At 40.6% G+C, this 27656-nt stretch overlaps 1 protein-coding gene across 1 annotated transcript in view; it reads right to left on the bottom strand.

The window, feature by feature from the left end:
* Nucleotides 1-13331: 13331 nt before the first annotated feature.
* SEMA3C (semaphorin 3C) overlaps nucleotides 13332-27656 on the bottom strand; it is a 129661-nt gene continuing 115336 nt past the window's right edge. The window contains exons 15-18 of the mRNA XM_068923060.1: nucleotides 26950-27107; nucleotides 22298-22365; nucleotides 18914-19044; nucleotides 13332-15960 (exon numbers count right to left, since the gene is read on the bottom strand). Coding sequence (XP_068779161.1) covers nucleotides 15547-15960; nucleotides 18914-19044; nucleotides 22298-22365; nucleotides 26950-27107 — 771 coding nt within the window. The 3' untranslated portion in view covers nucleotides 13332-15546. The remainder of the gene's footprint in view (nucleotides 15961-18913; nucleotides 19045-22297; nucleotides 22366-26949; nucleotides 27108-27656) is intronic.

Raw genomic sequence — 27656 nt, 5'->3', positions numbered from 1 at the left:
TGCACATGCACGGACGTCCTAAAGATATAGTTCTGTTAACCAGGCCTACATCTGGTAGGAGTAGGATATCGGCCAAAGTATACACTACCAGATGTCTGTATTATGGACGTTTCTGATAATAATTTTTGGATTAGGATTTCTTCCTAAATTTTACAGTCATTTTGTATAAAATTTCTCTTTTGACTTTTTATACATAATTATCAAATTGGTCTTTTCATATATTTTAAACAAGAAATCTGTACCTTTCACTAGTAGCTGAAATTGTTTTTGGCGCAGCTACTTTCTGGTGAAGAACAGCAAGTTTTAAAAGGCTTTCTTCATATGAACCAAACTTGGCACAGAGATGACCCTGTGGAGAGCTGGTACCATAGTGCAGGCTTTTGTACTGTTGTATTTTAAACATTGATTTAGAAGTTTGCATCTGTTATTCAAATCACATCTGAAAGTGAAGCTAGCCAGGTGGTAGCTGGGCTTAACTGCTGGAAAGTGAGCATCCAAACCGAGTGGCTAATGGGCAGGGAGAGCATTTGCAGGCCTGAGGAGTTAGCGGAGGTTTGTTAAAATGACAGATATGTAACATGTCTCCTTACTATCTTTGCTAAAGACAGATTCATGTGCAGCTGCCATCACATGAATTCACATCCAGCTGCCGCCTCACCACGGATCACATGCAGCTACTGCTATGCAGAATACTGTTCCTCGCTACTTCTAACCTCGTAAGTCTGCTTCCTCCACCCCTCGAGGTGGCCATTGACAGTTCATCCAGATAGGCATTAACAACTAACAAACACACAGGCCACAAACACGTATAAATCTCTATTGTGAAGGAGGCAGTTGCTGCACACGCAGCACGGTTACCTTGCACCCACATAAATAAGAACAAAACGTAGAATTACTCCACCTGCTAAGGCTGGTGCTCTCCATCACTTCACTGGAAACACACCCCGACACTGCACACCACACCCTCGGTGGCCCATTTCTTCTGCCTTGATAACCGCCCACTATCTTGATAACTACTATTTTCCAGCACCATGCACTCTTAGCACCTGAAATCCCCAGCTACAAGTGGTGCAAAAGTAGGGTAAATGGTAGTGAGGCAACAGGAATGCATTTAAGGAGATAAAAGTTCTCACGGCATTTCAGCTGGGCACAGCCCTACGGTCGTGACTAATGTTCGTGTTCTAGCTCAGCCCAGTGAAAGTGAGGGGAACTGGGGACAAGCAGTACAAACACATGGTAGAAATACTCCAAGTTTATCTCTTTTCTCCATATGACTCCGCCTATGTAGATGAGATTGACTAAGCACTTCTGCTTGAAGAATTCTTGCGCTTTGGCACAAAAACCTGCATATCCCATTCTCACTGCTTTTCCATGCAGGATATTAGTGATCTACTCAGGATGTGCCAACAGTTTGCTCAGCGTAGACCACAGGATGACGTGTCAGTGCAGAGAGCTTGAACGCCCGATGCTGGGCAACCTCCACGCACTGACAGCCTGACTCTGGCAGGGCCAGGCCCACCTTCTGCGAAAGGCACGAGCGTTTGCAGGTGCCATCGATTTCTGAGCTTTGCAGGATTAGGAAAAGGATTTGAAAAGAGTCAGGAATTTCTTGGCAGGATTGCTGCATGTTAATAATTGTAATATCCAAGGATAAAAACTCTTTACTCATTTTCCAGGCCACAGCCCCAGTGAAATCAGTTCTTGGTGGTCACAGACAGGCCTCAGACTGGCATTTTCCTCAGGCAGCATCCTTGTCTTCCAGAACATAAGCCTTCATTCACCGTGCATTTAAGACTCAGATCTTCAAAGAGATCAGAGCACTGAAGTACTGTTCACATGTGTGACTCCTGTTAATTTCAGTTGAAATTAAATAAGAATTAGTCAACTACCCCTGGATCTCGGGCCTAAGTCTCAAGTTGCTCTGGCTGTAAAGAGCCTTTAAAGTGTGACCCCAGTGTGACTGATGTGAGGCCTGCCTATATCCATCAAATCTAAAAGAGCAACTGATAAATACAACCCAAAGCTCGAGTATAATGGATGCCATTTAAATAGCACAGATTTGGATTGCAAACCATGTGTGAGCTATTGCAAATGATTAACTAATCTACCTCCGTACATGTAGCCCACCCCAGCTCCCATTAATTCAGTGGCAGTCTTTCCATTACCTCAGTCAGTGTGCGTTTAGGGTTTTTTTTCACTTAATGAAGGATTTCACACAAATAAGAGCTCTTATGTTTTGTTTGGAGATTGAATTTTGGGAATTCTTAGGTATGAACCTGGCATTTACTGAAATTTCAAATAATGTCCTCCAACAGGAGTTTTTGCTCTTTCTTATATGCCTTTTTTTTCCTACTGAAAATCAGCATTTTTTAGTCAAAGGTTAATAAACATACCAGCTTTCAGCATCTGGAGAAATATTAGTCCAAAATAAATTCTATGCTTCACGTGTTGTTTAGCTCTGGTGTGGTCATTTGATTCCTGAGGAATGAACACATTCTGTGTGTGTAGGACAAACTCTTCACCCTAAGAATGCAATCTAGCAAACACCAGCTGTTTAGGGTTTTAGCCAATAGGACAGGAGGGGAAAAAAATAAAAAAAGCTAGAAAACTGTATTTACAGCTGCATTAGCACTTAATACCATGAATTTCCTTCAGATTCAGAACAAAACTGACCTTTAAGAGTAGCAAACTTGGACCATAAATGCCAAACAGGGCCTGATTATGAAAGCTCTGATATAAAGCAGGTTTTATTCTTGCAGTGCTTGTCAATCCCTCAGCTTGGAACTGCAGCGCTCCATGGTTGCCATGCTTTTCCAAGCAGATGATAAATCTGCCTACTTTATGCGGTCTGATCTGAGAGCACGGCTCATGCTATTCTTTCAAGCAATGAAAATATGCCCAAGACCACAAGATTTTGTCACAGATAAAGGAGCTCCATCTTGCATTGCTTTGTGCTCAGTGATACTAAAGGTATCAAAGTGCTGCTGACCCATGCACAGTCACTTATTGATTGAGTTTGCAGATCTGGTTACAGCAGATGACATTATATGCCCTCCTCCCTAATTACTTAATGAAATCCCCTTGGGTTGCAACAATTTCCATATTGAAGTGGGTGGTTCAGGCGTAAATGTAATGACTGGACCTGAAGCAATCCCTTTCAGCGCAGAAGCATAAAGCCAAAGCTCATTTCCTATAATTAAATTAGATAATTTAAAATCAAGTTGGATCAGATGGGAGACTGCAGTTAAACAGGTGTGCTGGGTGGTTTGTGTTACTGTGTCAGGAAAGACACTAAGGCTGTATATTTAACTTCTAGAGGTCTTACAGATGAAAAGGCTGAAAGAGGTAATGGGTGCCCTTCCTCAAGCAGCCTAGAGAGGTAAATAATTTTGGAACACCCACCAAAGAGGCAAGTGGCTTGGTTACAGTTTTACAACTGTCCTGCACTGTGATTCCTTCCTGTATTTCACCTTGCTGATGTAGACAGGAGCTGTTGCTTAAGTATTTGGACAGTGTCAAGAGCAAAGGACCCTGGCCTTGCCTGGGCCCTGTAAGTGCTGCGGTAGTGCAATAACAGAAGAGGCGGGTTGGTAAAATCATAGCGTATGCTATCTTTCACCTAAAGATATTGGACACTACATTGGTGTTTGTAGTCAGCAGGCAGAAAGAAGAACTTGTGAGTAATGATTCCTTCAGCAAGCTTAAGGCCTATGTGATGATGAGATACACTCCAAATGACATTTCTAACCCTTTGACCAAGGAATCAAAACATGTAGCTCAGACAAACGCCATCCCTCATGATCTTAGGTGCATTTAGGGCTGCCTGGCACCAGAGAAAAGTTTGCTTTGAATTAATATTTTAAGCTGCTAAGACTTTCATAGGATCTAGCTTTACGAAAACTGGGTCTTGAGTATGCTGCCTCTGGTGCTGGATGCCCAACTCTAAACTCCTGTCTGACTTACCTGATACTTCCTGGCCACTATCAGCAAAGCCTTATCTGCGTACATCTGAGCACGCCAATCACTTAAGCTCATGGAGCACTGCGTTTTTGAGGACTTTCACGAAAGATATTATTCCAGTTACCAGGCATGAGCTAGCAGGGGTTTTCAGGCTGTATACCACCCCAGGTAAAATCAGGCAGAGAAGGAACAACCCCACTGTCCCTTTTATGCCGCAGGTCATAGCGCTAACTCCCAACCCCTCCTTGAATTGAAAAGATTTTAATCCATTTCTCTCGACCAGCAAAAGACTGGTCCCCCACTGTGTCTCAGGGCAGGGCTGTCTAAGCTAGACCCTTGCTGAGGTTGTGTGGCTTTGCATGGGGAAATGAGAACAGAGGGGAAAAATATCTCTGAAGCCTCAATACCGCAGCGCGCAGGACTCCCACGCACCAACGGCAAAACCAGCCCCCAGTTCTCCTTGTCGTGCAGTTTGCACTGCAAATCCGGCCCGTAGTCTCTCTCTCTAGTTTCCTCTCCATGAAGCAGCCCAAAGCTGTGGGCTGAGGTTTGCTCAACGTCTCTCTTCCTCAGGAGGGCTGACAGAAGCAGATCCCACACGGATAAATCAACGACTGCTACGTTCATGTGACAGTTCCTTCTGCAATCATTTTAAACTTACTCATCCTGAAAGTGTGTTAATGTTTATTTGAAAGCCCTTTGCCCTCACAGAGGTATTGTTTTTCTCAGTAGACTGTGCTATAAACAGCTGCGTCAATATTTGCCTTAACAGAAAAGTGTTTACTCTGTATTGGTTCTCCTCTTTTCTTGTGCATTCTCCGGCTGATGGGCTGCAAAACAACGTAGCCTCATTTCTTCAGTTTTTAAACTGGACGGAAGAGGGATCCTCCTGCTATTTTGCAAACATAGAACCATGTTTATGTCAATGACTGAGCTGCAATCAGCTTTCTTTTGTTGTTAGAAGTCGCCGTGTGGAGGCAGGCATGCTACTTGATAGGCTTTACTGGCCTCAGCTAGAAGGTGTCAGAAAAGGTAATTCCTCCTAAGACTAGTTACAAAGTACCAGCAACCGTTTACTTACACAAGCAGAGTACAATGGCGGCGTTGGTACACACTATTCGCTGTAATTCATTTTCCAGTAGTTCTTTTTATGTCTCCAAAAAGGCTAGTACGCACTTTGGGATCTGTGGAGAGTTGAAAATGTTGGAGGTTAAATATCCCGCGAGACTTGGGTTTTCATTTCAGCTGTTGCTGTAAGTGTGTAGTTGTCTGTGGAACAAAGAGTGAGATCTGGGATGATACATTCATTCTGCATTGCAACCAATTTTCTGACCAGCCAAATGAAAATATAAATTCAGGCCACGCTGAACTGTCTCTGCAGGTCTTTCATATTAATTGCATCACATGTTTCTTTGAGTAGGTGCATCCGAGCGAGTTACAAACAAACAAACAAACAAGCAAGCAAAAGCACAGAACTGCGTGGCAAAGTGAGCTGGCGAGACCAAAGGCCAAGATTCGTTGCAGCAGGGAAAATTAAACTGTAGAACTAACCCAAGCTCCTCTATCAAGGAAGATGGAATGAGCTGCAGAGGTGCTAGGCAATACTAGCTGTACCCTATTAAAGGAGATTTTTGAAGTGCGTATTTTTTTTCCGTTTCTGTCCTTAAAATCTTCTCAATATTCAGTTAATCAAGCACGATTAATAGTTGCTGAAGAAGTCCTGGCTGAACTGTAAAACTGACTCATTTCACAACTTCTAAGTGTGGAGGCACACTGTAAAAACAAGGTTTAAATACTCTCTCATCAACAGTAAGGAGAATATGAGCCATGTGCATGTTAATTTAATACAGGAGTGTATTCTAGCACCACCTAGCTAACTCCAAAGGCAACTTCAACTCAGCAAACAGGCAAATACTGTCACTTTTCATCCAGCTGGCAGTTAATAGTGGTGTTGTAATCGGTGAACTAACTAGTGTGGCTATGGGATAGCCAGGATTGCAAAGTCATGCATGTCTTCAGTTGGTTCAGGCCTGTGTTCATTCCTGCGCGAATGTGTTTCTTTTTATAAGAAAGACCCTCCAGTGAAGAAACTGTTTAGGCATCTTATTTAATATTTGCTGTGGAAGTAATATACCAGTTATTTGGGAATTTGAGTGTTTTGTTATATGGAGATAACTGAGAACAATAAAATTGCCACAGGTATGACTGAGATTTGTCAAATAAAGTCAACAGTGAGGTCTATTTTAATTCTCTTTTACTCCATAATGATGGAATCCAAAGGGAGGTTAATAAGTTAATTCTGGTTTTATTTCAGATTTTTGTCTTGATATTACTGAGCTAATTTTTCTGTAGTATATACATATATATCTTCAGAATAGTTTCTAGTTATTTTGTGTTTGTGAAATCCTGACTGTATGGTCATAGTAACCTAAAATAAATAACATGGAAAAGAAGTGTTTTTGTCAGTAACTTGGAATGAATTTATGAAGAGAGGATGTAGAGCACCCACGGTCAGGTGCTGAGAAAGATTTCGAAAGCAGAAGACCCCAGATACAGAAAAAAGGAGGGAACGTACTTCTCAGAAAGCCAAATCCCACAGGCCTTTTTCAGCTCTTACTCATCCAAGCTGTGTAACTGAAATCAGTAGGAGTTTTCACTAGGAACCTGGCTTAAGAAACTGCAAGTGTGAATACATTGGACCAAGCTGCGGTTTGATCTGTCTTCAAGGAAATACTTGCTGAATCTTTTCTAGCAACTGGGGATGGGAATTGTTAGATGATGCGTGTGTTCGCCAAGGAGTTTATGACATCTGCACAAGACCCGGGGTATTTCAACACGAACTGTCTTGACTTGGAATTCTGGATCTTTCATGAATGATGCATTTCCTGTTCTTTTCCAGTTGCTAAATTTCACGTGCAAGGTATGACATATCTTAAGTAAGTACTACCTTCTTTAATGAAGTACAGGTGCGCAGCGTGTAGAAAATGTTACGGAAATGCTTCTCCCATCCTATAACTGAAAGAGGTCTTAGTCAAGCACTACTTGCAAATCAGAGCTGTCCTGATTATCACAACAGCCCTCCAGTGCTGTGTCCTTCTTTAGCACGCCAGTGAGTCCCAAGGCTGTCTTTGTTCAGCTTAGTGCTTTGTCCTGGGAAAGGGACTTAAAATTATGGCCTAGATCCAAAGGGTTCACCACGGTTGCTTTGCAAAATTCTGTCAACGAAAAGCAGCTGTGAACTGACTTAATCAACCACTTAAATGGTGTTTATGGCTGTTTCAGCTTTCTGGGATAGCACAAAGTAGTTGGAATGAACCATAGGACAGGCCTAAGGTTCCCAGTCTATAAAGGCAGTGCTTGGAAGGACTCTACACCATCTTTCTTTCTTTATATAGTGACAAGTACAGCAAAATGTGGTACGAATGGGGCAGGGGGGGATGCAGCATCTGGTATGGCATGACACTGTCTGCCACAATCCGCCCTGCCCTCACCAGCCAGTAAAAGCTCAGTCGACAGCAATTACTTCAGAGGTTTCCCTCAGAGTGAGATTTATTCTTGGCATCCAAACCTGAGTGCTCTCAATGCAGGAAGACTTGTAAAATTTCCAAGATTTCTTCTGGCTGACTTTACAGTTGGCTGGAGGATGCAGGGAAGTTTCTGTTCAGCTTATATGGTTTTCGCCATCGTGTCGTTAGCTCCTTTCAAAATAACAGCTTGCCTTCTTGACAGGAATGAATAAACTGGCAAGGCAATTCTTTCTTTCTTTGTTAATCTCTAACTGGTCTCCAGGAACACCAGAAAATGAACTGTCTCTAACTCCATCTAGGCCTCCTTGGCCTGCATGTGCTGCACCACAACAGCAACGACGGCAGGAGACAACTAGCATGCTCCAGAGTGCCAGGTGGTCACCAAATGGCAGCAAGCATTATCCTCTACTTCTGCAGCATTAAAAAAATGCACAAAGCATGTTATTCTTTGCTTTAACCGTTTCCTGGTATACTGTTCCAGACATTACTGGTGCGGGACACAGCCCATGACAGATCCATACCTAGGTAAATATCATAAATCTTTCTAACCCTTAGAAATCTTAGAAAGGAAGGAAAACTTGTGGGCTCCTTTTGTCCTGTATATGTGAAGGAAGATTCTGGATTTGTTGCAATGATAACAGAGATGATGTTTGTTTTCCATGGCAAATGCCTTTGATCTTTCAGAAAAAAAAAAAACTTAAGAACATCCTTTGTGCTCCTCTGCTGTAGATGGCTTAGATTAATTCTTTCGATTATTGACCTTTCTGAGTTACAAAATAATTTCTCATAAAGGAAAATTAACTGAATATATTTGTGATTGGCAATCTGCCAGATAGATTGTCTGTTAATATCATCTATTGATATTTTTCTTCTCAATCTTTTATATCTTTTTAAGTTTCCCAAAACAAAATCTTTGAGCTTGGATACATGTATCATCAGGCACGAAGCACAGAACACTCTGCAATATGAATGCTGTCCTGAGAACACTAGAACAAAATATTAGCCAAATGTCTTTTGAGTGTTAACATACATGAGCTCATGTATTTTTATTCATGAGCTCAAAAGCCTTCAAACATCTTGAAAGTACTACTTAACGTTTGTTTTTTAACTAACACTATTAAGTGGGCAAGCTTGATGAAGTCAATAATGTGTAGCATCTGTTCAAGATTATAATAGGTGACATATCTGAGAGTACTATAGTGAAGTAGGTTTGTAATTAAAACAGCTAAATTAAACTAGCCCTTCTGGGACTACTGCTCTGGCTTTAGCTGGGGAAAGGAATGAAGAAGAGAGCATACAGAAGGAAGAGAAGAACCCTAGAAAGAGAAGAGCTGTTGAAAGAGGAGGTGGTTGAATTTTCAGCAAAAATGAGATGCGTAAAAGCTCTTTAAAGGGCCCAATCTAATCCTCACTATGAGCAGCAAAAAGACATTAATTTTGGTGAGCTTTGACTTATGGGAGAAATAGAACTTAAAGGCTCAAAGAACCATATTTTTCCATCATCCAGTAGCATTTCAATATTCACAGTGTTTATATAAAAACTCTGACAAGCTATGGCATGTTGCATCGCTTTGTCTTTCTCTGGGGTCCTATTCCTATCTGTTATTCTGAGTAAAGGCTTAAAAACTATTGTGATTTTTTCTTTTTTCCAAATGCCATATTAATTGCTGAAACTATTCCAGGCAGATACTATAGATAATACTATATGTAGTACTCTTTGTACCAAGGTCTTATTAGGAAAAAGGAGAAATGATGCCCTGGACATCATGTCCTAAGACATGAACTTGAAAGGAAGTATAAACCCCCTGTGTCTTAAGGACCTGTGAAATGGAGACATGGAGATATTTCCAACAGATACTGGAGAAAGAACCAGTGTAAAGAGCCAAGGAGTAACATTTGTGCAAAAGAGTTGTGAACCTAAGGTTAAGTAAGTGTATTTTTGCTTCCTCTTCTCTCATGCTAGTTGCTCAGCTAGCAAACTGTATTTTTTATCGACTCTCTCATTTACCATGGACAACAGCACTGGCCATGTTTTTTATTTGCTTTTCCTAAAACTTTTTGGAAATTTTGGAGCTTTGTAAAATGTCAGATATTTTGAAATCCCTTAGTCTAAACAGTCTTGAACGCAGAGCTCAGCAGACATTCTGTTTCATTTTGAGGCTGGTATTCAAATCAAAAATAGTGAAGCTAGTACAGTTCTAAGAGTACTTGAAATGCTGTTTGCTTTGTAAAGCTGTATATGGAATCCAATAATGAATCCTGGGATACAGGACAGTCTATCACTGTGAAGTAATTATTTGTTGACTGCTGAGCCAGCTGTTGAATTTACATCTTGGAGTGTTCAGAGTGCAAAGGCATCCTTAAATCTCAGTCTTCAGTTTAGACTAGGCATGTTAAATGATAATATATTTTTTATTTTTTATTTTTTATGCTGTGCTACAGTTTACTAAGTCTAAAAAAAAAAAAAATCCTGTTGAGTTAGCGCAGAAGAAGATAAGATAGAAAGGGGAATCATTAGAAGGAAGTATTTTTGCGAAACAAACCATTTGTCTTTTAAAATGCTCTCAGAGATGCTAACTGTTCTACCCACAGAGACACTGATTTCTTTGGACCCTGAGGCCGCATTCTGCTCATGTTAAAACACAGAAAAGACTGACATTAATGTTAAAGGAACCTAAATGGACCAGCAACTACCGTATGAAAAAGAAAGCTCCTATGTATGTATGTACTTTTATGTATGCACATATCTGTGTGGAACCCACTGGTAAGTGTCTGTGTGTAATTTCATTTGGGCTCACATCACATGAAGGCCACATCTCCCCAGATCACTTTGGGGTGCGGGAGAAGGGCTTAGCAAGCCAGCTGTGCCGCAAAATATAAAGAAATATAGATCTCCTGAAACCTAGTGCATTGCTTTAGGCAAAAGTCACAGTGCATCAACCTGCTTTTATGGCCTGCCTCACAAAATTACAGCCGGTGACTTAATTCCATAGGCAACAATTAATTCCGTAGGCAACAATTATGCTGGAGCACTGCGAACTGCTCTGCTGTTACTGGGGCCTTCCTGTGCAGGCCGCTTTCTTAGATGGTTCCCTCTGGGCTTCTGTGGCTCCGCGCAGGAATAGGGCACTCTGCACTGCAGTCAGCAGGCTGCAGGTGGCAGATGCATTGACCTGACTCTATAAATATGTGGGATTAGCATTTTGTTTTAATTCGACAGGGTTTGCCACCAGCAGAAAGATATTAGAAAAAGTAATAGGTCCCAGTTGAAAAAAAATTCCCCAAACGAACTTGAAAGACAAAGGGGAAAAGTCAAGTCTTCGAAGATCTCACATCTGAGTCCTGAGGAAGTTGCATGTCTTGTTCTGGACCCTGCCTTGGCCCTGCAGAACGGGGGAGAAAAAGAGAAGAGGGAGAGGATCACCAAAAGACTGAATAGGATTTAAAGACAGAGGATCACACCTGAGAAAAGGTTTTCTCCTCAAAGTGTTAAAAACTTTAAATGCCCAGCTTTTTAGTTCCTGACTTTTGTAGCCCAATCCAGACACTTCTTCAGTGCGGTGAGAGCGCTGGGGACCTCAGCTTCAGCCCTAAAATCTCCTGAGCACCGAGTAGCTAACTACCGAGTATCAACACAGCTGATGATTAAAACTAGCCAGAATGGAAATCCTGGAGTGAGGTAATTTTATCCCCCTCACACCTCATAAAGCATTGTAGGAGCCTATCTATTTGGGAAATAAAGACCCAAGTTTAACGATCCAGAACTTTGTTGTGAAGGTCAATATTTATGACCTTTAATTTCTAATTATTATCCCAAAGAAGTGAGCAAGGCTTGCCTTTTCTTTTTAAAACCCATCTGGAAAAACAGAATGTAAAAGAAGAGCAATAATGACACTGCTGAGGCAATACACGCAGGAAAAAAGAGGGCGCTGGAAGCGTCAGGCAGGTGATTGCACTCCGAGGACAAGCCAGGAAAGGGGAGCGTGCCGCAGCTCCCTAAGACGCAGCCCCCTGTCCTGCCTCGCCTGCAGAGCTGCTCAGTGAACGCCTTGCTGCCGAATTGCAAGAAAAATCTCAACAAAACGTTTCCTTTGCAGCTTTCTACGGAAGGCTTTCCCCCCCCCCCCTCCAGTGAAACAAAAGCAGAAAGCATTTGCACTTCACGCCCCTTTTTAAAAGTCAGGCATTTCTGATTGATTGACTTTATATTCTCAGTAGAAAAAACACTTTTCATTGAATTTGGTTTACAATGGAAAAATGCTGACCTGTTCATACATAGGGTCTTTACATGGAATCATTTCTGAAAGAATTCGTCTCTGAATTCTCATCTATTCCCGGAAATCTCTGTGACTGAGTGTTCAGTCTGGAACATTTGCAAAAAACTGATCAGGTATAATACCTAAGGCTGGGGGTATTTTCTTGGATTGTTTAACAAAGCATATGGGATTACTCTTCAGATAAATAAATTCCTTATTTTCAGTACTTATCTATAAAGGGGAAAACAGAACAAATATTTAAGTTATTGCAACACACTTTATTTTGTCAGGCAAATAGTATTTTAGATAGTCAATTAAATAGTGCTATGTTATACTACATTTTGTTCTTCTTGCACACTATATAATGTATATTCACTGTAATTACAGTTTCATCATGCTAGGAACCTATACACATACCTACACTTTTAAAAACAGGGTTTTCTTAATAAAACACGCATATCTACAATAACAACAATTGCAAAGAACACATTTTTAAGTCAAGGTTTCAACAAACTTTACAAACTACACAAAATAAAAATAGCCAAAGAAAAATCAATACACAGTGAAGTTCTTAGCAGAGAACATATCTTTACATTTGGCAAAGTTGTGTCTAGAAGTCATTCTGCTTTTGTATTTTTTTAAGGAATAAAATTATATACATTATTTAGTAATCCTCAAAACAGGAAGTTTTAAATAGCACAAACAATATTACAGTCCTAAGTTTTGGTGTTTCCTACAATAGAGGGGCTATTTTAAACAAATAAAAATCGCTGTTTCTCTATTCTGTACATTTAGGGCCAAACCCTCAGCTGGTATAAACCGTAGTACCTAACGGATAGCAAGGAAGTCACATGAGTTTATACCAGCTGAGCCTCTGGCTCCTCACTACTCTATACACAGGGGAAGTCTGCTAAAGCATGGAAGCTTGGACCGGTTACACATTGACAGAAGCTTATTTTTTATATATATATATTTATATATATATATATTTGCTGAAGTTTTCATGCAGCAGGAAAAATATTAGTTTAAGTGTAATCCCTTAAACAGTCATACCATAATAATGGTATACGAAGCAGCTTTAAAAATATTATTTTATAATCATAAGAAACTCTGAGCTATGCTGATCGTTTTAACGGAATCCCCTATTGCCAATATTCTCTTAGAAAACAGTGTAACTGTAATTTCTGAGGCCTAATGGGGGCCTATTAAAATATCACTGTACCTAACCACTTAAAGAGTAAATTGTACCCTTACATACTTATTAATCACTGTATTTCACGTGGAAAGAATTATGATCCTCACAATAGACATTAATATCACACTAACTCTGCAGTGAATCTGCTGGGGAAATGAGGAAGAGCATGGCAGCATACAGAGTATATGCACTAATGTCATTCTAGGAGGTAGTTTCATTTTGTGGCACTCGAATTTTTGGTTTGTAACTTAAGCATTTCAGAAGTCACTCATCCTCCAAAAAAAAAAAAAAAAGAAAAAACAAAAGTAGTTTACTGCACTGAAAGTCAGCTGGGGAAAAAACCCTCACTTTCATTTACCCATCTCGTTGTCGTCTTCTTTTTTTTTTTTTTCTCCCCAGAATCTGCTTTGCCAGCTTTTGGAGTCAGATCCAGGCTCACTGAAGTCAAAGTTTCTTTATGGTTTCCATAAGGAAGGGACCTTAGATACTAGTGGCTGCACATTGCATAAATACGCATGTAGACCTTAAAAAGAGCACTTAACTACATGGTACTATGTAAGCGTGTAAGCATTGCTATCCCCTTTGAAGCAAGTAGTAAGCACATGCAGTCAAGTCCCAGAGCTCCCACCAGAGTTAAAGGGACTTAGAGACAATGTTTAAGTGGCTTGATCAGTCAGGGCCCTTTTCCCAGCTATTCTGCATCAGATGGTGATAAAGTGACATATCCAACTCTGCTATCAATTAAATACCAGAGTTAACTCCATTGCACTAGATCTTAATTTACACTGGCATAAATCCAGAGATGTTCTCCTAAGTCCTGTAGAGTTATTCCCTGTGTAGTCTAATAGAAGCAGAATCTAAATAATGCCCAAAGAGTTTCAACAAACATTCATAAAAATGTTTTAAACTATACCTCTAAATACAGCATCATCTGTTATCGGAACAACTTTTAAAAAATATTTTTTCTTATCTTCTCTGGGTTCAGAAGTTATTTTCCCTCATTTGCTTATAAATTTACATTTCCTTCAGCTGAATATAATTAATTAGTTGTTATTCTTGTATAGCAACATAAAATATCATGGAATAAAACATCATCTTTCCAAGGTCATACATATTTAATCCCTGTTATCCATCTCCTGTGACCCGACCCACTGGATTCCAGAACCCTCTCACATAGTGAAGTGAGTAAGATTTGTCACTACTTTTTGGCATTAGTGCTGATCAAAAAAGGTGATAGCTTTCCCAGGATGGTTTGATAGATGTACACTTACCCCGTTTTCCACTAAACATACTTCATTAGAGCTGATAGCAGCTTCATACACAAAAGCATTTTTGTTTAGATAGGCCTCTCAAAATGTTATGTTTTTGACTTTTGATCAAATAATTTTTTCAGTTTTATTTTCCCTTCTTTCTTTCTTTTTTTTTTCTTTTCTTGCTCCTCTTAGCAGAAAGCTGACAAAGAGGGGTAAATTATGAAAAGAATACCAAAAAGGAAAAGGATAAAAAGACTGAAAAATGGAAATAATTTAATTTTAAAAAATTAACATATTTTGAATGTTTAAAGCAAATTTGTGAAAACATTTGACAAAATATTGTTTTTTCAAAATTTTTCACACTCGGATTTCAGATTCAGCATCAAAAAAGAAGCTCAAGACTTGTTTCCACATTGCAGACCAGCTCCAATTTAATCATGGAACACATTAAAGATAATCTGTGAGTTTAGCTTTTGAGTAAACTGTGCAGTACACCCACATTCTGTCATTTGAAAAACTTGGAGTGTAACTCTTCGAAAAATAGCTAAAATACCTAAGTATTTTAAAAACTGTACCTACCATGAACATTCTCATGTTAGCTTTGTGCCACTTATAAAGCTATGTAGTGTTACAGGACATCCTATATTAATAGAAATCAATATGAGCAGATATATTTTAAGTTACATTCCAGAACTTATTAATTTATTACAACCCATACTATGCACAATAATCAGTGTTTCCTCTGATAAAGTATAAAAACAATTATTCTTTTCTCTTTTTCTCCTACTTGTTCCTTCATTTGACCTCTGAATGAAACATTTCTACTATACTATACTCACTTTCTGTCTGCATGCATTCACATGATTTGAACAATGAGTGGAAGTTGTAAACCCAGTACTGAACCGTAAACAAGTAGAAACTCATGTTCTTAAACACAGTGCAAGGAAATCTTAGTACCATCCTGCTTGGAGCATGCATCTTAACCCAGATTCTTTCACCACCAGTTTGCTTGGTACAGTTCCAGAGTCACAAAACAATGAATTGATTTTTTAAATATTTCTACTCAACTATAATTAAATACTGAGATGTCAAATGTGAATCTGGTTTAAGATAAATACTCAGTTTTGCTTCTAGGACAGGGCTCAGCCTAGTGCCAGTAAGCATCTAGGAAATAAAATGCTCCAATTTTTTTTTATTTTATTAAGTTACACTGCATTTTATTGGGAGGAGGATCTTTTCTGAGGCTTGTTGGATTTACATTGAATTTTTTATCAAGTTTGCCCAAATTTGTTCTCAACAGACAAATATAAGCCCCCTACAGTGAGGACAAAGACATCTATTGTTACAAAATAAAATTAAGATCCAGGTAACTGATTCCTTCTATTTCTACTTTTTCTGCTATTAATAAGGGCCTTTAATTTGCTGTAGTCCCCTCTCATCTTCTGGGATTCTTCCCTTTGCTGACCTTGCTGTCTACTGTCTTTGCAGTACTGATTAATCATCTGCATTTCTGAATGGCTGAAAGATCCCACAAAGTCCTTTGGGTGGAACTGCAGTGCTCGTACCGAGCTGGCCCAGGTCCAAGGAGACCACTTGTCAGTCATGAAAGCCACCATCTCTGAATTCAGCACTTTGAAATTGATCTTTGCTAAGGTTTGCTTGAAGCTGTTCTCTGTTGCAATGCAGTGGTAAAGTCCTCGATCAGTGTCTTGGACAGAGCGAATCAGGAGTCCTTGCTCAGTAGCTATGATCCTTTCATTAAGCTTGACCTATAGGGCAAAAAGGCATTAAAAACTGTTTAGATAACGTTTGCAACAATGCAGTATTGGATCTCCTCTTTTCAAATGCCTCCTTTTTGAAGGTTTCTTAAAAGTATTCTGTTTTGCTTTAGCATGTGTCTACCAACGATCACTGTTACTGCTAATGTTAGGAGGAAGCTTACCTCAATATAAATAAGTGTCTGGAAGGAAATTTTTTCTAGTATTTTTGTTCATCATGTTATAGTAGATTTAACGGGGATGAAGACAAAGATGCAAACCTGGAGACTAGATGAAAGAAAAGTTTTCATCATGTTCAAATAGCGGAGCTGAGAAAATTAACTTTTATTTGCTAGGGTTACAACCCTGAGAACTTCCCTTGCAACATGAGAAGTTGCTGCTGTGACTTGGTGGAAGAAAGGCACAGACTAAGGCCGAGGGTGGATCTATCTAAACAAAGAAGCTCATAGACAGGCTAATGAAGTACAGGCTAGATAAATGGGCAACGAGGTGGACTGAAAACTGGCTGAACTGCTGTGCTCAAAGCGGCAGCGCAAAGTCCAGTCATAGGCCAGTCACTAGTGGTGTCCCCCAACGGTGGATGCTGCGGCCAATATGGATAACATCTTCATTAATGACCTGCACAATGAGGTCAAGTGTACCCTCAGCAAGGCTGCAGATGATACAAAACTAGGAGGAGTCATTGATGCACTGGGTGGCTGTGCTGCCATTCAGAGGGACCTCAACGAGCTGGGAGCTGGAGAAATGGGCGGAGAGGAACCTCATCAAGCTCAACAAAGGGAAACGCAAAGTCCTGTGCCTAGGGAGGAATAACTCCAGGCACCGGTGTAGGCTAGGGTCTAATCAGCTTTGCAGAGAAGGACCTAGGGGTCCTGATGGACAACAAGTTGACCACGAAACAACAATGTGCCCTCATGGCAAAGGAGCTCAATAGTATCCTGGGTTGCATTAGGAAGAGCTTTGCCAGCAGGTGTAGGGAGGTGATCCTTCCCCTCTACTCAGCCTTGGTGAGGCCACATTTGGGGTAACTGTGTCCACTTCTGGGCTCCCAAGTACAAGAAAGACATGGACTTACTGGAGCAAATCCAGCAAAGGGCCCCAAGGATGATTAAGGGACTGCAGCGCCTCTCATATGAGGAGAGGCTGAGAGAACTGAGACTGCTTAGCCTGGAGAAGAGAAAGCTCAGGGGGGATCTTATCAATGTTTATGAGTATCTGATGGGAAGGTGTAAAGAGGACGGGGCCAGACTCTTCTTAGTGGTATCCAGAGACAGGACGAGGGGCAAAAAGCACAACTGAAACATAGGCAATTCTGCTTAAACACAAGAAAGCACTTCTTCACTTTGAGGGTGTTTGAGCACTGGAACAAGTTTCCCAGAGAAGCATTGGAGTCTTCTTCCTTGGAGATATTCAAAACCAAACTTGACATGGTCTTGGGTAACCTGCTCCAGCTGACTGTGCTTGAGGAGGGGTTTTGGAGTAGATTATCTCCAGAGATCCCTTCCAACTCCAACTATTCAGTGATTTTGTGACTGTGTAAATGTTGCGAGTGTGAACTGGTTCATGGGGCTAATTTCCAAAGATCTATATTGTGGAACCTACAGCTTGGTATAAAAGTGGTCATAGAAATAGCATCACTTGGGATTGGTCCATTAGAAACTTACAGCAACTCTCTACAATCATATTTCTTGTCCTGCTTCAGACTATGGACAGTCCCAGGAGATGGTCACATCATCCAAAGGAAGCAAGATACCAGAGCTTATTAAGTTATCCTCTGATTATAAATGACCATACATATGTCCCTTTGCATATCAGTTGTGAAGTAAAAAGGGCTAATTTAATCCATTATGTCTTTCCATTACATTCTATTCTTGTGAAAATTTTTAGCCAGATCTTGAGGGTGATTTTCAGAATTCAGAGATATTCAGCTTAGCTTGAAATATAATAAACCCTTTGATTGTTTTATTTTGTTTGTTGCTACTTAAAACTTGATTGATTCTAAAATAATTATTTAACACTAAAAAAAGTAAAAAGCAAAGTGTTTGGCTGAAGCAAGGAGTTAAAGAATTTCATCTACATAGTCAGCACAGGGCTTGAGTCTTACCAGAGTTCATGAGAGAAGCAGCAATAAAAGACTCAGTGGAAGGCTTGCAAGTACTCTCTGATGTTGGAAGATAGCCTGATATGAGAGTACTGCTTTTCAGTATTTATAATCTATCAACAGACACCATATTAATTTTTCTTTACAAAGAAAGTTCCTTTTTATTCATATAGTAACTGTCTTGGATTTGAAAAGGATTTTTTCCGCTTTCATATTACTTAAGGAAGGCACATTCCCCATAAACAATCATATTGTATATTACAGTGCTGAAACTCGAGAGCCTTAGAGAGTGCAGTAATGGAAAATGTGATTGCACCATAGTGGGGAAATGCTTTTGTCAATACGTGTTCTCAGCTTGAACTAGTTTCTTACTAAGGAAACCTTTCACATTTCTCCCACTTTTGCCTTTTATCTCTTCAATTGCTCTGAGGGCCTACTGGATGCAGACTTCTTCCTGAACTTTATACAGCTTATCGCTTTTATGCCTACTGTCTTGGTTCAATAAGATGCCCTAAGTGCTGCAAGCTTTTATTTTGACATTAGTAAGATGTGAAGGAAAGATTCATTAATTAGTTCCCTGAGTTTAGGGGCCGGCTGGAATTTTCTAATAGGTGTTCAGAAATCAGTGGAACTGAGGAATCAGATGCCTTCTAGCCATTCTGAAGGCTCTACCGTTATGTATGCAAGGAAAGTGCTGGTCACTGTCCTGTGTCCATGCAAATCCTCCAACCTGCTTCCCTGTAACCAGATGGTCTGATGAAGACACAAAAGCTATCTCGCCTTGGTCAGAGGAATGGATTAGATGATCGCTTAAGGTCCCTTCCTACTGTTCTGATTGCTCACCTCTTTCCTTCTGTCGTTGTCTTTCTGTAGTAACCACTTAATAGAAGCCTGGGGAGATTTGGGTGTACATTCAAGAAAGGTGGTGTTGTTTTTTACTCCATACTGGACTATTTCTGCAGCGTTTCTGTATGCTGGAAAGAAAAAGACAGGTCAGGCTACCGTAAATGATAATTTGATATAGAAAGCAAGTAACTATGAATTTGCACTATTAGCAAATATATAATTTTCAGGTCAACTGAAATATGTATGATCCTGATGCTGGTCAACAACTAGTAATTTAGGGCACAGAATTTTCAAGGAAGAGGAATGAAATGTGAAGAAGCATGGCTAATTCCAAGTACCAGTGTTTTCAGTCAGGCATGGTCTGTTCTAGGAAAGAAGGACACCTGTAGGCTGGTAGACAAACGTATTTCTCGGCACTTTACGGACTTGCGTCCTGCCTGGAAAGCTCTGCTGATAGAGTAACAGAGTTCAGGGATATTCCTCTCTGAAATGTTCTCATTCTCGCATAAGACAGGCTAACCTATCTGGAACTGTCCAGAGCAGACTGAGGTATTTTTCCATCCTTTACAGTTTACGAGCTGGGGCAATACAGCTGGTGTGACTTGGAATACAGCATGCCCTAGAGAAGGCTCCGTCTACCCCAGTTGTCTTGCAGTATCATGAGGAGGCAAGAGAGGGCAGACTCTACTCCCATTTATCCACTTCTGTTACTTATAAAGCAAGAAAAGGACTTTGCTCTAAATCTGAAATGCATTGAATATGTAGACAGGCTAGCAACGGAGACCAGGACAGATTTATCGCACTCCCGCAACACAAAGGCGAATGCTGAGTATACGTCATCGCTTAGATTTATTGTGCCCCTTTATAGCCTCAATAGATGAGAAATTGGCAGTTACTCATAGGAACTATTAGATGTTCATTGCTTTGCCCAAATAGTAATATTTGTCTTGAAAACAACACACTTCCAGATTTAAAAGTTTACATCATATATGAAATACAAATTCTATTTCTTGATTACAGAGCAATGGATATAAAATAACATGAGAAATGGAATCACCTAGAAATCTAAGATGTCTAAAATCAGATTGTGTTTTTATACAGTTATAAGACTGATTTTCCTCATACTGTACCTTGTCTCTCATTCTTTTTCATCAACAGATATGTGAAATTGGAATCTATGCCACTAAAAGAAGGAGTTTTTGTTTGGCTTTGGTCCTATAAGGTCCTTAACACATTTATGAAGCTGTACCAAAGTCAACTGTAAGTTTTAAAAGAATAGTGTGGGAAGATCTTGCATTCAAAGAACGTAAATTAGCAAAAAGCTTATTGCTGGACTGGCAAATGTAGCTGTGCGAAACATACTTGCACCATAATACATTTTTATATACACTGGGACTAGTGTATCACAGAAAAGTATTTTTAACTATTTAATTGATCTGTAGATATCTATCCTTCTTGCCTAGTCCATACTATTACTACTCTACACACGCTAAGAGAAAGAGTGAGAGAGCACAGATGCATTTTCCTAAGGGCCCTAAGAACTAACAAAAGCATTAAGCAGTATTAAGGACTTCAGCGAACATTTGAAAAGCAGTCATACAAACCCCTTAGTTCTTGATGATCTATTTAAAAACAGAAATACCCTAAAAATGCTCAGTTTATAGGAGTTAAGAGATCTAAGGCATGCAACATATCATGCTTAAAGCCTTAGTTTCAAAATTATGGTTCCTTCTGAAGTTGGGTGATTTCTTGCTACACCTGACTTTCAGCTTTTTTGTCTCTTGGATAGATTTCATTTTTCTCCTGGCATAATAGTCTTGCTATAAATGGCTTGAATTATATTTTGAATGAGTCTAAGTTGCTGTTTCTTTTTATCTTTTATTCCACTATGGGGAAAAAAAAGCAACAAAAACCCTGCCACCTACCTACGCTATATCCCACTGCTGTCCTGACCTCACCAAAACATCCTTAAAAGTTGCTAAAACATCAACCTATAAATAAATCCATCTTAAGAGAAAAATAGTTGGAAAACAAGAATTCTGTCTCACAGAAACTGGCCAGGTTGACACACTGGTCTCCCCCCGGCCCGAAAGCAGACAGTTGACATTCTCACATTTTCCAGGCTGAAACAGGAGACACCCACCCTTAGCACAGACAATGAGCTGCGGTCACAGCACATGCCTGCAAGGTAGGAAACTCAGGTCAAGTTACTATATGATTCAGAGCCTCAGCTTTAATGTGGATGTCTCAGAGCTCAGGTGCATACCCTAATCGTGGGCTCATCTTCTGTAATCACCTGCTGAAGCTTCAACTTCAGCTAAGTGATCTGACTCATGGGGAAAGACTGGCTGGCTGGCTCTCCCCGTTGGCGGCTGGAACAGGATTAGCCCCATTCTGACTGAGGGAGCTATGGCCTGCTGACTGCTGTGGCTTATTTTGTTCTAGGGGATTCCTGCGGGACCCAGGAAACCATCCGGATGGAATTATCATTATCTGCGAAATGATCTTTCCACAGTTAACTCCTAATGCATTCCTCTTTTATTTAATTAAAAAAAAAATCAAAAATTTACAATGAGGTCTATTATTTAGTCTCCAGATGGCACAAGTTAGAACACACTTTGAAATGCAGGCTGAAAAATAGAGGTGAATGAGCTTGATTCTCTAATGTGTGCGCTTGGTTTGATGGTATAGGATGCCACAGCCTTGCTCAGACGTGCCTTGCTGCATGTGCCTCCTCCAACTAGGACTTTAGACATATTTGACTGGTGTCAGTCAACCTGGAGTAGATGGGAAAAGCGGTGGCCAAGAGGGGCAGGGCATTGGCTCCACTGCGCACCCTCGCTGTGACCAGGCTGACTAAACAGTTGTACAACCAGAAATAAGTGACTTCGTTAAAAGATTTGGAGGAATTTATTTTCCTGTAAGGGTAGACAGGGAAGAATCGTAACTCAAAAGGCAGAGCTAGGAGGGTATCTTTAACCAATCATTTGCTGAACGGTATGTTCCAAAACATAAACTCTCCTCAAGTGTTCAGAATAATTCTGAGGCCCACGACTTAAATGCATTAAGGGGCATTAATAAAGGCTGAAGGGATTTAGAAGTATAATAGCCCTTGATTTCCCTGTAGCTGTTTCTAGTCAACATTGTCAGCTTCTCATTTCTTATATGCTACATGGTGATTCAGCATTTTATCATACGTACGCACATGTCATGTAAATGCAAGGAAATACGTTAAAATCAAAACAAAACAGACCAAAACTCAGACTTGGAAAACAATTACGCTTTACCAGTAAACCACATAGATAATGTCAGTGATGATGAGTCATATAAAGGAAAGCCATGTGCTCTTTATATAGCAAGAGGATTTCTAAATTACAGTACCTTTCAGGTTGAAACCTCGGCACTGAGTCAGAGGGTTTCCATGTCTCACATCTTGCCTACGACTCCTCCTGAAATATATTATAAACATAAAATGTTATTCCAAGATAGCTGCACTGCAAACGAACACTTTTTTTTTTCCTAGATCCAGTAATAGTGTAAGCTTTCCTGACCTACAGTGAGTGTGCTTTACTATTGACAGGCATACAGTGGAGATACTGTTTCAGTGAACAAACAGTTTGCAGTAGTTTGTAAAACTGTTGTACTTTTGGTAGGTAAAGAAATTTTGCGATAGAGATATAGAGATGGAAGGGGTAGAGTTGATACAGAAGACAGGCAGAGGTTCACTGTCGCAACACTGGTAACACTCAGAGCCAGAACTTTTTTCTTCCATAAGATACCCAAACTCACCAAGTCTCAGAATACTTCCAAATGAGACTTTGTTCTATTATTTGGATGACAGATGCAAAATCTCAGTCCCGTAGCAAAGTAGTTAGGGAGCTTACTAGGATCAAAAATACCAGCATTGCAGTCCCTGTGGCAGCGAATACTTCATACTGAATACAATTATAGTGTCATTCAAACACTCACTTTCTCTCTCTAGATAGTTTTATGTTCCTAAAGAAGTTATAAGTGAGAAATTAGATGTCTAAATACATGAGTGATTGCAGTTCTGTGGATTGATTCCTGATTGAACAAGGTACAAATCTTCCCTTCCCTTCTTGTCCTGTCCTGTCCCGTTCTAACTCTCTCCTTTCTTCCTCTCTGTTTCTATTGGTGGGGAATTTGCTACAACACTGTCTTAACTTGTCCCAATAGGCCATTCTTCAAAAAAGAATACTTCACTTTCATTTTGAAACAATCATTTCCTTCTAGCCACTGTATTCCAAAATAATCATGCTGGTAAGCTCATCATCAATAACATGGCTCATAACCCTCATCAGAGACTACGGATCACATTCAGGATGCTCTTATGCAAATGGCAAAGGGGAGATGGTTGGGAAACATCCCTTTATAACCGTACCTCATCTCTATCATGATGACAATATTTTTTCAAACAAAAAAGGAGGTAAGCAACTATTCCAATTATTTAGTGCAGCAGGGAATAAAATTTGGCTCACTTGAAATAGCATTTGTCTAGATGGTCATAGCTCACAGAATTCAATGAATGAAAAATTTAAACTTGAATTTTTATTCTCAAGATATGCTATTTTGTTTACTGAATACTCATAAGTTCAATATTTATCAAATTCAATGAAAAAATATGTTGCTGATAAACTCTACTGCAAAGGGATGCTGTTGGGATACGTAGCAGCCATATTTTCTGCTATGCACTTATGACTTAAGAGATTAGAAACCATAAAAAGTCCCTAGAGCTCCAGTATTGCTGAGTGAAGGGTGAAGTCTCTGTGGCCCCATTACAGCAGGTACTGCACAAACACTCAGAGACAGCCCTTATAATCTTGTGTCATCTGATGCTTCACTGCATTGTTTTAAAAGGAACAATGTGAAAGGTGATCTTTCAAAGGAGTACTTTCTGACATTCCAAGTATATTTCTAATGCTTACCATCAAAAATTTCACATTATGACTTGGGATCCTAACCCTCATGAACTGTATAAGTGAGTCAAAGGGGACAGTGAAGAATTTCTTGGTGAACTTCACAGAATCACAGAATCACAGAATCGTTTAGGTTGGAAGGGACCTCTGGAGATCATCTAGTCCAACCTCCCTGCTCAAGCAGGGTCACCTAGAGCATATTGCCCAGGATCACATCCAGACGGGTTTTGAATATCTCCAGGGAAGGAGACTCCACCACCCCTCTGGGCAACCTGTTCCAATGCTCTGTCACCCTCACAGTGAAGAAGTTTTTTCTCAGGTTCAGATGGAACTTCCTGTGGTTCAGTTTGTGCCCGTTGCCTCTTGTCCTGTTGCTGGGCACCACGGAGAAGAGGCTGGCCTCATCCTCTTGACACTCCCCCTTCAGATACTTGTACACGTTGATGAGATCCCCTCTCAATCTTCTCTTCTCCAGGCTGAACAGGCCCAGCTCTTGCAGTCTTTCTTCATAGGAGAGATGCTCCAGCCCTCTAATCATCTTGGTAGCCCTCCGCTGGACTCTCTCCAGGAGTGCCATGTCTCTCTTGTACTGGGGAGCCCAGAACTGGACACAGTACTCCAGGTGAGGCCTCACCAGGGCTGAATAGAGGGGCAGGATCACCTCCCTCGACCTGCTGGCAACACTCTGCCTAATGCACCCTAGGATCCCATTGGCCTTCTTGGCCACAAGGGCACACTGCTGGCTCATGTTTAACTTGTTGTCCACCAGCACTCCCAGGTCCTTCTCGGCAGAGCTACTTTCCAACAGGTCAGTCCCCAGCCTGTACTGGTGCATGGGATTATTCCTGCCTAGGTGCAGGACCTTGCACTTGCCTTTGTTGAACTTCATGAGGTTCCTCTCCGCCCACCTCTCCAGCCTGTCCAGGTCCCTCTGAATGGCAGCACAGTCTTCTGGTGTGTCAGCCACTCCCCCCAGTTTAGTATCATCAGCAAACTTGCTGAGGGTGCACTCTGTCCCTTCCTCCAGGTCATTGATGAATATATTGAACAAGACTGGGCCCAGGACTGACCCCTGGGGGACACCACTAGCCACAGGCCTCCAACTTGACTCTGCGCCATTCACCACAACCCTCTGAGCTCGGCCATCCAGCCAGTTCTCAAGCCACCTCACCGTCCACTCATCTAGCCCACACTTCCTGAGCTTACCTAGGAGGATGTGATGGGAGACAGTGTCAAAAGCCTTGCTGAAGTCCAGAAAGACAACATCCACTGCTCTGCCCTCATCTACCCAGCCACTTCAGGATCCCTATGCTACCACGAGTTGCTCCAGGCTAACAAAAATGACATGCCTGTTGCATTAAACTAATTCTGTGAGTGTAAACTTACAATGTGATATTTATCCAAAAAAGAACAGAAATATTTGGTTGAGATGATGTTGTTTCGAAAATAAAGTTGTGGTCCGGTGTTTTGAGGCAAAACAACCTAGGACAAGGAACTACAGTAATCCACGGAAGACAGAAGTGGCTAGAGAAGCAAATGAGCAAATACATCCAGCAGAAAGATACTAATGTCTAGACCATGGGATTTGGCTCTAATTTCCAACATTTTCTCCTTCATAATCTTTTTTGTTAGATAAAGGCACAACTCATTTCCTTAACATCTAAAAAATAGATTTTTTTTCCATACAGTTTTAGGTGTTTATTTTGGTTTGACATAAAAAGCAAATTGCAGAAAAAAAAAAAAAAACCCAGCAACAAAGCAAGCCCCAGTGGAAATAACCATGGGGATATAATAAAGATGGCAAGGAATCCACTGGAAACTGTACACATTGGGCATACCTGCCTGCCCGGTTACGTCTTTCAGCAGCTATGTTAGTGTAGGAGCTGGGTGGCCTGAGACTCGGGATGTTTTCTTTTCTTTCCTCACCTCAGCCTTCTGACCTTTGTTTCACGGAAGAAAACAATCGGTTCACAGACTGGAGGCTGCATATGTGAGCTAAGCGAATGTAATAAACAAGCCAGGTACTTCACCAGATCTTTTGTTGCTATAAGGTAAGACTGTAGTTTGCTTTTTAGTCTGAAATAAGGAATGATTCAAAAAAACCTCACAGTAGCAAAAGTAAACATCCTTAATCCCAAAGTATGGCAGTCATAAGCTGGCTCGTTCACAACAGCACAGCTAGGCTTTGCCTCTTTCCATCTACCAGCTCCCTCCACCCAAGTAAAGGAGCAAAGCACATCAGTGGTACCTACTCTTGTGCATTTGCAGCTTGGGTGCAAGGATTCTGTACAGTGGCACAATACTGGGTAAAGCTTGGGCATGTATCCAAAAAGTTTAGCTCCTCTGCAGTAATGCTTCATTGTATATTATGTAGCTTTGTTTGTATATGCAGTGAAATCTTAGTAATACAAGATCTCACTACAGCCCCCTGCTATTAAGTATTTCCCTTGGAAGGAGGAAAGAGCCTCCTGTTTTGCATAAGAATTATGAGAAGGACTATTAGCTCTGCTGTAAATTAAAGAGAAATTGCTTTCCCTGTCTGCTTTAATGAATCTCACATCAAAACCCTCAAATCTAGCAAGCATTGCATTGAAATCAAATTTGCCTGAAATTTCTCTGGAAATAGTTCTTCTCAGTCAGGAGTAAATGAGGAACAAAAAAATAAATGGCTTTATTCCTTAGACAGCCTCAGAGATATTTTGCTGTATTTAGGAGGTCTCCTAATTACATCCATAGTGCACAACTGAATTTAAACAAAGGGAACAAATACATTTCACTGATTTCATGTGCATGAAAGAGAAGAATTAATATTTATGATTAGGGAGTAGTTTCCCCCCCCCCCTTCTCCTTTTTTTTTTTTTTTTTTTTACAATCTTTATACTTTAAATCTGAAAAGGCAAGCTCTTTAGCATATACTGCTTTAGCAGTAGGTGACGTACAATGCCAAGCACAATAGCCACACAGGTATTTGCACACGCTCCAGAAATGAACGACATCTCACCTCTCTATCATATCACATGGCCCCAGGCTACATAACAGAACAAAATCCCTGTACCTTCCTTGCAAACTTCATCGGGCTGCTTAATACTGACTCACCTTTTCCCTGTGGGGTAGAACCTGGAGCAGGAATTGCCGTCCCAGGCGCAGTAAGGATCTCGGGCTAAACAGCAGTCAGCGCAGGCGGTCCCGTAGATATGGCAGCGATGCAAGGATACCTGGGTGACCCCCTCATCCGAGCTCACGTACAACTGTTGCTGCACGAGGCAATGGAAAGATTTGTTTCAGATGTGGAACTCTGTGGAGGGGCTTCACCCAAGACGCAGCCAACACACCTAAAAACCTTTCAATTAATTTTGGAAATAACTCAATACCAAGAGAGGAACCACTAATACATATAAAGCTAAAATAAACAGAAACCTCCCAGATGAATAGGCCTATAATATTTCCACCATCCTGTTGGAAAACACGGAGGAATGTTAATGTTTTTTTGGACATTGAGTGTCATTGTTCGGTTCTGGGGCAGACAGACTGAGTTAATACTGTTCAGATTTGAGAACGTGGTTCTTATTCAGCGAGGATTATTGGATCAAGCCTTTGAACTAAGCATTTTCTCTGCATATAGTCGCTTTTGTAAATACTTTGCAGAGCTCCTAGATGGATTCAGCTGTGCGTAGATTTCCAAGACATAAAACCTAGAGATTATGTTGGAGTTTAGGGCCAGGTTCTGATAGCCTTATGTATCTTGAAGAGCGAGCCAACAGAATTGTTATGGTAAGTGAAAGCTTTTGCAAAGGACGTTCAAG

This window comes from Struthio camelus, chromosome 1, assembly GCF_040807025.1.
Source record: "Struthio camelus isolate bStrCam1 chromosome 1, bStrCam1.hap1, whole genome shotgun sequence".
NCBI classification, from domain to species: domain Eukaryota; kingdom Metazoa; phylum Chordata; class Aves; order Struthioniformes; family Struthionidae; genus Struthio; species Struthio camelus.
This window is presented reverse-complemented; position numbering and strand designations above follow the sequence as displayed.